At 36.1% G+C, this 11,997-nt stretch overlaps 2 protein-coding genes across 2 annotated transcripts; both read right to left on the bottom strand.

The window, feature by feature from the left end:
* Positions 1-2,075: 2,075 nt before the first annotated feature.
* On the bottom strand, positions 2,076-3,584 carry LOC123322838 (putative exonuclease GOR). Its single transcript, XM_044910876.1, has 2 exons — positions 3,563-3,584; positions 2,076-3,226 (listed from the first exon to the last, which is right to left on the bottom strand). The coding sequence occupies exons 1-2, from the start codon at positions 3,582-3,584 to the stop codon at positions 2,076-2,078; spliced, it is 1,173 nt and encodes a 390-aa protein (XP_044766811.1).
* Positions 3,473-4,845, bottom strand: LOC123321962. Its single transcript, XM_044909779.1, has 2 exons — positions 4,760-4,845; positions 3,473-3,940 (listed from the first exon to the last, which is right to left on the bottom strand). The coding sequence occupies exons 1-2, from the start codon at positions 4,817-4,819 to the stop codon at positions 3,596-3,598; spliced, it is 405 nt and encodes a 134-aa protein (XP_044765714.1). The 5' UTR covers positions 4,820-4,845; the 3' UTR covers positions 3,473-3,595.
* Positions 4,846-11,997: the final 7,152 nt, after the last annotated feature.

Genomic DNA, 11,997 nt, shown 5'->3' with positions numbered 1-11,997 from the left:
TTTAAAAAGTTCCTTTACTCAAAAAGATATCTTTCGGCCTGCACATTTACCATCAAAATTTCCCTAGAATAAGTCAAGTTCAATTTTGGCCATTATTTTTGTCCTTTAGGCGAAAGGTACAAAACGTTCTGGAAAAGGGGAGATCCTTTATTGGATCGGGGACATTTCTCAATTTCATTTTTCCATTCAGTGTGAAAGGAAAATTAGTTGAATCACAAGTGTCATTCGTGGGACGAAGCACAAGTGACATTTATGTGCGAAGCATAAGTTCATATGTGTGCGAAGCATAAATGTCACCTATGTGACGATCTGTTGTTCCTCGAAAATCCTGAAAAAGATGGAGTATTTTTGTCCTTTAGGCAAAAGGTGCAAAACGTTCTGGAATAGGGAGATCCTTTATTGGACCAGGGACATTTCCCAATTTCATTTTTCCATTCAGTGTGAAAGGAAAATCAGTTGAATCACAATTGTCATTCGTGGGACGAAGCACAAGTGTCATTTATGTGCGAAGCATAAGTTCATCTGTGTGCGAAGCATAAATGTCACCTATGTGACGGTCTGTTGTTCCTCGAAAATCCTGAAAAAGATGGAGTATTTTTGTCCTTTAGGCAAAAGGTGCAAAACGTTCTGGAATAGGGAGATCCTTTATTGGACCGGGGCATTTCTCAATTTAATTTCTCCATTCAGTGTGAAAGGAAAATCAGTTGAATCACAAGTGTCATTCGTGGGACGAAGCACAAGTGTCATTTATGTGCGAAGCATAAGTTCATCTGTGTGCGAAGCATAAATGTCACCTATGTGACGATCTGTTGTTCCTCGAAAATCCTAAAAAAGATGTAGTCAGTTAAAGATTCGCCAAGACCCAATGGTTGCACTGAGATCTATGAAATTTGGATATTTATTAATAGAAGAGTTGCTCTCTATGATTATGTATCACATTGATCTCTACGATGATTTTTCTGGGAGATACGCGTGTTGAAGTTTGTTCTTCAAAAAATCCTGAAAAATATGAAATTTTTTTTTTTCAAGATCGAACGCTTGAACTGTGTTCGATGAAATTTGGAGATTTATTACAAGAAGTGTTGCTCTTCTTGATTATGTAGGTATCTCATTAAGATCTACGACGATTTTTCGTTGGCAGGGATATCTAAATGAGGGAACTCTGATTTTTAACGGAAAAATCAAATTATATTGTAACGATTCAATTATAGAGTATTGTATGAGATAAGTGCCTCGTCTGATTATTTATCCAATCAAGGAATTTCTGAAGGATAATTGATTTCGTCATATCATCAAAGATGTCCAGAATTCATGAAGGGAAATATTTTACTATGATGGTTCTAGGAATCTTTTTTGATTGGTATTTTTATTGAGCGTTATAGGAGGCTTTGCTTCGATTTATTCAAGGCAGGCTTAACTGTAAGCCTCAAATATGTATGTATTTCGTATGCAATTAGGTAATAAAAGAAAAAATTTGAAAAGAACTATTATTATTCATAAAATAATTTGTACATTGACAGCACAGCCATGATTGGAACTTAAGATTAACATAAAAAAGTAGATATTTACAATTATATACAAATAGTGGACGGTGATAGATAGAAATTTGTCCATAAGTAAAAATGACAAAATTGTCGATATAAAATTGTATTCATTCATACAATTTTGTTTTAAAATCAGTTTGTTTTTATATACGTTTAGGAACGTAAAATCAGTTTGTTTTTATATACGTTTAGGAACATCTTTATAGTAATCATATATAAAACTAATTTAGGAATTTTTTTAAACTGTTTGCTATCAAAAGTTCAGTAATAGAGTGAAATGTCCTAATTCAATTTTGAAACAAAGATTTATTTGAAATATAAACATATATACATATATACATAAGTGCGGCCAATTTAAAAGTAACACAACCAATTGAATTAACAATTAGCTAACATACTGAGATCATATAAAATATTGAAATATATACATAAAAATTTTAGTTTTATATCACATGTGTTGTACCTATATACATAAATTCAGGTTGAGGCTCACGGAACTTGTTGGACAAGATCTTGCCAACTGGTCTCTTCTTAAATTGTGAGACGTCTCTCAGCGTAGTACAGTTGTATTTTAAACTTTATCAGCTCCAAGCAACTCAGAGCATCCTCATATGGACTATGTCCATGATCGGATGTCTGAATTGCTTTATTCAGATGAACTAACATCAACTGTTTTAAGGAGTTCCTGAAGGGAAAACCGCGCTCGTGAGGGAAAATGAGAGACGTGTCCACAATTTTAGAATGGACCAGTTTCAGCACTCGCAAATCGTTGTCCAACGCGTGTCCTATAAGAATGGTGTCCTCGTGGATAAAGTTCAATAAATCGCTCTGCACTTCTTGGAATGTTTTCGACTTTGGGCCATACACATCACTTTCCGTCACTCCGGAAAATCTAGTGTTGTAGTCCACAACTTCTTCCTCCGGTTGCACAAAATAATCGTACACCGTGGCACCATCGAAACCCAAAACGGTTACCCTGCAAAGTTCCAAGCCTCGCAAGGTGTAGCACATTTCGCAGTCTACAGCGAAAACCTTCCGTTCTGCCTTTTTGCTACGTTTTGTGCTCACGAAACCTTGCAGGGACTCGTTGATCCCGGCCACTGTACCGTTCCATACGTGGTGTTTTGACGATGTGCAACCTTTGGATCCCGGAGTGTTTTCGCAACATGTATGGCGGCAGAACGATATTTTCCCCCAGTGGTAAAAGCACTGCTGTTTCGTCAAGTAACCGTGTTCGTTGACGAAGAACTGATCGTTACACCTAACGCAGGTCCTCTCAACTGCGGTCGGTGAATTCCGATCAAAATCCTCCTCAATACCAGCCAATCTCTTCGGGATCCTGAAAGGTTTTCCGAAACAGTGTTTGTACAGGCGGACTTGGTTCTTAACCTTATCCACCTGTGGAAAACCATTGGAAAACAGATCCGGAGCTACGGTGAACTGGTTGAGGAGGTTGTACAGTCGTTCTTCGGTCAATCCGAACACTGGCGAAACAGCGGCTTCCACCCTAGGGGGGTTATTCCTTTCCTTGGCACCAGTTCTGGTTTCGCTACAATCTGATGGTCGTTTGTCCCTTGCCGAGCGAATCGGCTTGTACACATTAGGGAAGGGCTTCTTACTTTTCTTCTTGTTTGGCCTCTGCTGCTGGGGACACCTCGGTGAGCTAACATCCGATTGTTTTTCTGGAAAATAAAAGTTGATTGATGAATACGCCAATGACGCCGAATCTCAGTATTAAAAATGGTCAGGGATCTAGAGGATTTTGAAGATTAGATAGCGAAAAGAAAAAAAGGCTCTATGATGTACCTATGCACTTTCAGCGGTGGGTAAAGAGTCTGCAGGTTTTCAAAGATGTCATATTAAGATACTGTCATTTGAGCCGCCTTATTTTGAGAAGAAAAGACTGTATATTATGAGAGGTATTTCAACATTGAACCCTGAATCTTTCAAGTCTTGAGACCAATTCAAAAAGTCTCGAAACTAATAGTTACAAGCATGAAACTTGTGAACTGAAGAACTTTCCCTCCTGGTTCTAATCATACATAATATCATTATTTTTGTAATTCCAGAGTGGTCGACTTACCGTAAAAACTTGAATGCCGACGTTGAGTATCATTGTGGTGCCTCCTGATTCTTTTCTCATCCTTGACATTTTCACATTCTTCAGGCAAAAGTCTTCTGTGGAGCTTATTCGCCGAAGCTGAAGCCATATGACTGTTGGCAGTTCCGTAATAGGTGGTACCGTTCACTTCATAGACGTTAGGTTGCTGCACATTATTGTAATGAAGACTGATGGTAGCTTCATCAGGAATATTCTGATGAAACTGTTGTCTGGGATGGAGGATCGGTGGCTGTACAAACTGGGGTGTGTGCCAAACTGGTGGCTGTACCAAATTCTGGAAAAAAAATTCAAGATTAGTATGGGACACAGAATAAAATAAACTTCTATTTAATTGATGCAACAATCCGGATGATTGTTGTTGGAAGACCGAATTTTCAAAACGCTGAATTGAATTGAATAATCCCAATTTACTGAAAAAGTAATGAATTTTTCATGGTGTGGTTTACTGGGCTATTTCAATTATTTTGGAAAAAGTTGGAAAATTATTCTAACAGTAGATTCTCGAGGTCAAAATAAACAATTTTTTCCTTTACCATTTTTTACGAATCGACTCGGTTTGAAAGATACAGACTGTTGCCATGAAAAAAATTTCTTGTTCAAATAGGCTTTTGCGTCGCTTGGCTATCGTACTGTAAAATTTCAAGGAATCGAGTTTCTTGAACGAACATCGACATTTCGACGAAAATGAAAGAAGCAAAACACGGAGGAATTCTCGTACAATGAACATTTCTGTATCACAACTTTACACAGACTGAGTATCTGAAGAGCCGTTCGGCCCTGTTGGGAATTTTGGCACTTAGTCAAATTGGCTACAATACGCATGTACCTCGAATATTCGAAATTTGAAAATGACAAATGACAGATGACAGATATATTTCAAGAAATACTTCAGCGGCCGATTCATGAACTATTGGGAATTTTGGCACTCACTCAAATTGGCTGTAGTACGCATGTACGTATTCGAATATTCGAAAATGACAAATGATAGAAAGAAAAAATATTAAAGTTTTGATGTATTTCAAGAATTCAAATTCGGCGTTACGATTCGACATATTATCAACGTCAATGAATGTTCAAACAAAAATTTACTTACCCCTCTGCGATCGAAAAACATAGCTGGCCTGCCGTACGCTGAAAAATCTGGATGATACATCTTGACAAAATCGAAAAAATCACAAAAATCACAATACGTTGAATTTTTCTCACAACTAAGAACACTTCTGTATCACAAGTATACCAAGCGAAGAATGATCTGAAGAACCCTCATCGGGCCCTTTATATGAGATGGGCAAAATTTTTGCATAGTCTAATTGCTTAATACGCAGGTCATCAGGTACCTACCCCTTCAGTTATTTCCAAAAATTTTGGGCGGATTCGTCATTCGTCAAATGACAGATCGTTAATATAAGAAAGTTCCAGGTATTAGTCGAGTTCCAGAATTACATCTCGGAGGAAAGAGAGCGAGCAGACTTTGCTTTGATTCGTAGATAGACGTAGATCTACGCTCTGATTGGACGGTATTGACGTAACAGATGGAAAAGATGGAAAAAATGCGATTCTGGAACTCGACTATTAAAGATAAGAAAGGGTGCATGTCAGATTTCAGCGGTCAATACAAACAGTATTGAATTGAGTATGTAACGCATAATCTGAATAGAATAAGAACAACTCATAAATTAATATCAAAAAGAAAAGTGAATAGAATCAAGAAAATTTACAACAATACTTTCATGACAAATTAGACTCAGATGGCATAAAATCATAAAGGAACAAATAACAGAATCTTACATGAAGGAAAAAATTTGATATAAGACGAACTTAGTTGAATAAATAGAATAGTTTGAAATAACTTATCTGAAACCTGATAAATTTCCATTTTGATTGTTTCTTTTATTTATAATTTGATTCATTTATTTTTACGCAATTTTCGTTTCAGCACATGCATAAATTCTCGAACATTCTTCCATTATCCTCGAAAGAATTTCAATTTGAACCTATAAACAATAATTTCAAAGAATCTCTCTATTAGTTTTGAATGATATGCCTACCATAAGATGAGCAGGGTTGTCCATACAGGGAAGTAAAGGATGTTGTTAAGGCCATTTCCTCGAAAATCAAAATCAACTTGTCATATACAATAACACTATTAATTATCAATTATCTTTGAATGTCACCACTAATTTGGTACCTATCTAAGGTCCCTCAGGCCCTTCAATATTCTTATTCTTACTCGTTCAAAATATCTGCATGAAAAAAATAGTAAGGTACGCCAAAATGATATTCATTTCCACAATTCTTATATAATTTAGAACAAAAATAATCTCTCTGTCTTTCTCAAGGATGCCCCAATTTTCAGTAAAACTTGAAAACCATTATTTATATTCGAAAACATACTTGAGTAGAGCAATAGAACATTGAATTTTATTACATGTCAGATTACAGGAATTGTTGAAAATGGCTGCCTCTAGCTAAGATAAAAAGAGATGGACTGCCGAACTTTCTCGAAAACATATCCATTTGAAAAACATATATGACGTCCTGTGTCTTGGAAACAAAACAGTTTTCGACAAAGGTCCAAGGTCGCAATCTTTCTGAAACACCCTGTATAGTGTATATCATCCTGATTCAGAAAAATCTTCTTTCGTTCAATCAATTCTCGTTTCAGCACATGCATCCATTATCCTAGAAAGAATTTCAATTTGAACCTTTAAACCATAATTTCGAAGAATCTGCCTATTAGTTTTGAATGATGTGCCTACCATAAAAGATAAGTAGGGTGGTTCATACTGGGAAGTAAAAGATGTCGTTAAGGCATACGTATTGTTCTCCCTCCATTACCTCGAAAATCAAAATTAACTTGTCATATACTTAATAACACTATTAGCCCTTTAGATCAATTCTCTTTGAATCGCACCCCTAATTTGGTACCTACCTAATGTCCCTTACACCTTTCAGTCTTTTATTATTCCTCGGGTAAAATATTTGCATCACCTAAGATACCTACCGTAATTCCAAATGGTCAATTTTATGAGGATTCCAGGAAAACAATACGACTAACATCGACTTTCAATACTCATAAACTAATGTCTTAGAACTACATAGGTATATGGCCAATATGGAGCTCCTTTTTTGTTTTATTTGTAGGCTACATACCTTGTTGAATGACCAATATCATCCATAACATAGAAAAGCGTTTTCGAGCTTTCATTCTCATGAACAATAAAGTTATCAAATGTTTGCAATTTTCCAATTTTGACACCAAAATGGTCTCACGTCTCAAACAATTGAATTTTATTTATTAATGGAGATTACGTGGTCAAATTCAATGGTCGCATTTGAATTCCAATAAAATAATCTTAACTGTTTAGTCTGGTTTCAGGAAGGGTCACAGTTGTACAATCGCATTATTGCATATAACCGACGACATAATGAGAACAGCAGATCAAGGAAAGTTGACCTTATTGACACTTCTAGATTACTCCAGATCTTTCGACAGCCTGAATCACTCGTTATTTAGGGCTGTGTTGATGCATGTTGGTTTCTCTGAAGAGGCAGTTGCGCTCGTCTCTTTTTATTTCACCGGTCGATGTCAGGCTATCTTTCTTGGTAGTAGAGCATCATCCTTCTTAAAAATATGCAAGGGCATTCAGCAGGGTTCCATTTTGGGACCCATCGCCTTCATTGTTTATATCTCGCAAATTTTCAAATATATCATCTTTTGTTTGTTGCATTACTACGCGGATGACAGCCAATTATATATTTCTTTTTATCCAGATGAAATGAATCAAGCAGTAAGGACTTTGAATTATGACCTTGACATTATTCAGGAGATATCTCGAAAACACTATTTACATCTCAATGCAAAGAAGACGATCGCTATCTTGTTTGGTAGGAAGAATGACAGGATAAAATTTCTGAAAGGTGGTTGTCGTATCACAATTGGTTCGGAGACGATTGAGCTGATGGACAAGGTTAATGCGAATGGCCTATGGTATATTGAGGATTATTTATAGAAATAGGTAGTTTTCAACCAGACGGGTAAAGGTGATGTGCGATTCATTGGTACTTTCACATGTGAATTATGCTGATGTTGTTTATGGTCTTTGCTTGAATTACTCTGACGTAAGGCGAATTCAAATACTTCAAAATTCTTGCTTACGATTGATTTTTAGCATCAGAAAATATGATAGAATAAGTCATACCCTCAAGGTTTTGAATTGGCTCAACATGGTAAATAGCTGTCTTGTTCATTAAGATAATTATCACTAAGACTCCGCCTTACCTCTATAATAAGATCACCTTCCGCACTGATGTTCACAATTTAAATATTCGTTTCAACTCTTACTCCACCTTTATTTTCTACTCAGTTTTTCCGGTGATCCTATTCATACCACATCACATCATGTATTAACAGTTTATCCGTGAATATCAGAGGTGTCGCTAATGTTAGCTTGAGCCGTTTCAGAGTTTTGTTGTTCGGAAAGCTTGAGGGTGAGCAGGGAGGAACTTGACTGGGTGCTGACCAGATGACAGTTCTTATTATTATTTTTTCAACATTAATGTAGAAAGTGTGAAAAGTGTTGAATGGGACCATTTTCTGTTTTATGATTGTTATGATATAGGCTACTTGGGCTGGATATTGATTGTGTACGGCGAATCTAGGGTAAGATTGAACAGTGCACTTTTAAAGTATGTTGGATCTCGCCTTTTCACTATTCAAATTTGTCATATTTCTTATCAACTAGTTAAAATCATGTGAATAAAGACTTTTATTATTATTATTATTCAGCATTAAGTCCTTCTCATCAATCCATTTCTGACGAAGAATTCCGTTTCTTCCTGGATCAGTTCGTGTTCATCCTGTGCGCCATTGAAGTGGTGTCAACCACATAATTTATAAAATGTTCATCTTATTCTTCTGTAAGTTCTTCCAGGTCATTAGGAAATATTAGGAAAAATAGTGGTCCCAATATACTTCCCTGGCTTATTCCTCTTCTTGTTGAAGCTTTTGACATTCCCACTCTAGTCCTTCTTTTATTACTTTCACTCTTTGCTTCCTTCCAACTAATTTGATTGGATTCCACTTGAGTGATTTATCTCTGATTCCAATAATCTATAGTTTCAGCAGCAGATACAATTGGTTGACCGAGTCGTAGGCCTATGGAGTGTAGACGTAGGCCTTAGACATATCAAGGAACATTGTTTTAGTTTTAGTTTTAGTAGATCTTCCTTTAATAAAGCCATGTTGTGTTTTTGAGAAATAATTATTATTTCAAGAATGTAGTTATCCTGGTGCATACGATGATTTTAAAAGTTTTTGAAAAGCTTGTGAGTGTACTCGTAGGTCTATAGTTCTGTCGATTTTTTGGGTCACTTTTTTAAATGTTGGCTTGATTATGGCTGTTTTCCGTTTTTCTGGTACAGTACCTTGTTTGAAGGATAATTTTATATGATGTGACAGAGCTTTTTTTATTTACGTTATAGCGATTGTCACTATGCTAGAGGGGATTTTGTATAGTGGGATAGGTATATTTTCCCTTCGTTATACATAAGAACAACTTGGCTTTTTGTAAGGCGGTGGAGTAAACTAAATGAGTTCTATTATTCTCGAAGTCCAGTTTTTGACATTTGTGAAGAAATGCACGATTTAGTAGATGTTGCGGTCATTCTGGTATAATCATTTATTGTTTGTGTTAAATTGAATGCTGACCTGAGATCAATCATATACGTTTTTTTTTTCATTCATTTTTATCCATTACTATATTATCCCCTACTACGTTGATCTCCTCAAATTCCTTTGTTATTATAATTAGTAGTTTATTTATTTATTTATTTATTTATTTATTTCTACAACAGGAACCTCAACAGAAAATCCAATAACAGAGGTTCACAATGATTACAATTTATGAAATAATTTCACACTCTATGATAAAAAACGTTAAAAAAAAAAATTATACAAAGCATCGAGCCAACTACGAACAGACAATTTAGAAAAAAAAACTGCACATCAAACAAAAATAAGAAGAGCCAAAATCAATTATTTTCGGAATCAAGACATGTAATTTCCGAACAGATATGTCGACAGCCTTTCTTTGAATGTACCCAGACTAAGATTGAAAAGGTCAAGATCATTAATATGACAGTTGTAAAACCGCATTATTCTAGGGAAAATCGAATGATAATAAAGATTAGTTCTAGATTTAGGGATCCAAAACAAACCTCTGATACGACCAGGATACTGTGGTACATTTATAGTAAGTGAACACGCTAACGGATAACTGAAAAAATTATTTTATATCTTGTACAAGAACATAGCATCAAGCAGCGCCCTCCTTCCTTCCAGACTCAAAAATTTGTGTTCAATTAAGGAGCTTTCATAATCTCTAGGTGAATTGTTCGGATTAAATCTATAATTCAAGCTTTTGAAGAACTTTTTTTGAACACGTTCTATTCTGTTAATATACTTATGGTAGTGAGGATTCCAGATTTGGGTAGCATACTCCAAGCTGCTTCTTACGAGAGAAATATACAGTGTTTTTAATGTGAGGGCGTTCTTGAAATTTTTGGTGATTCTTAAAACAAAACCGAGCATCCCGAAACTCTTTCTAACCACCGCATCTATATGAAATTCGAAAGACAATTTTTTATCCAATAAAACCCCGAGATCTTTAACAATATCTACACTTTCCAACTCGAGCCCGTCAAGAAAAAAAGAAGATTTGATAATATTTAGATTCCTTGTGAAAGTGATATGCTGACATTTTTTCACATTCAACGTGAAATATCTCTCTGAGCAGAAAACGAATAAACGATCTAGGTCTTCCTGGACGGCTACAACATCACCAATATCAACAATTTTTTTATAAATTTTCAAATCATCGGCATATAAGCTATGAAAGGTATTAAGGAAGCATTCAGATACATCATTGAAATAAATTAAAAAAAGGAGCGGTCCAAGATGGGAAACCTGCGGGACTCCTGACATGACGTCCACCAGCTCAGATGATTGACCATTAACGACCACGTACTGTCTTCTCCCCTCCAGGTAAGATGCGATCCACTGAAGAAGTGATCCAGTGACCCCAAAATCCTCCAGTATTGATATCAAAGTGGCATAGTGCACCTTATCAAATGCCTTTGCCATATCTGCATAAATAGCATCCACTTGATAACCATCGTCCATTGACTTTGACAGGTAATCAACATATGGCGACAAATTGGTTAATACTGAACGACCACTGAAGAAACCATGTTGATCTCCAGAAATCCTACTGTTCGACAAATGAAATAGTCTGTCTGTCACCAAGGATTCGAACACCTTGCCAAACTGGTCGAGAATGGAAACAGGTCTATAATTGTTGACATATTTCTTATTGCCAGATTTATGTATTGGAACCACCTTGGCCATCTTCCACCTGTCGGGAAATACTCCTTCTTTGAGGGATCGATTATAAATTATGTGCAAAGGTTTCACCAGGCTGGTAGCACAGGATTTTATAAAAAAAGGTGGAATCAAATCAGGACCCGAGCTCTTGCTGACATCCAAAGATGCTATTTTTGCCGCTATCTCCGCCTCAGAAATGTCATTGAAAAATATAGCAGAATTGTTACTATTATTCTTCCTTTTGTAAATGACCGGTTTATCAGGATCCTCAAAGAAAGGTGAAAAGAAACCACTAAACTCGTTTACTATTGTAATGTCATCGGTGAGAGTTTTGTTGTTGTGCTCTAGTATATGCGGAATTTGTTCATTTTTACTGAATGAACTCACAAAGGACCAAAAGTTCCTGGGGTTTCCAATTATGTTGTCTTCAATGGTAGATATATGCTTATTGTAGTCTTCTTTTATATGTGTCTTACATTGAGATCTCAACTCTGAAAATCGTTGATAATCCCTGGTATCCCCGAATCTTTTGAACTTGACATGAAACCTTCTCTTATCCCTAATCAAATTAATAGTCTGCTTCGAAAACCAAACAGGGAATTTTTCATTTTTAGACGATCTCTGGGGAACGTTTCTGTCAATAACATCATGCAAAACCGAGTACAGTACTTCAACGCATTCATTTTCGTCTTGACTGACCAAGATATCATCCCAGCAAACTTTAGATAAATCTTCCTTAATTGATTCATAGTCAGCTTTAAAGTACTGTTATAAAGAGAACGAGATTTAAATGGCTTTCTCATGTCAAACTCACATCTGATATCCGCTTCCAGCGCAGGATGATGCAGATCTTCCTCAATAAAAGGCAGGTCGCTGCGATATACGCCAATGGATTTCGTACTCCCAAGAACCAAGTCCAAAATTTTTCCATTGCTGTTACGAACGCC

Source organism: Coccinella septempunctata, chromosome 1, assembly GCF_907165205.1.
Source record: "Coccinella septempunctata chromosome 1, icCocSept1.1, whole genome shotgun sequence".
NCBI classification, from domain to species: Eukaryota; Metazoa; Arthropoda; class Insecta; order Coleoptera; family Coccinellidae; genus Coccinella; species Coccinella septempunctata.
This window is presented reverse-complemented; position numbering and strand designations above follow the sequence as displayed.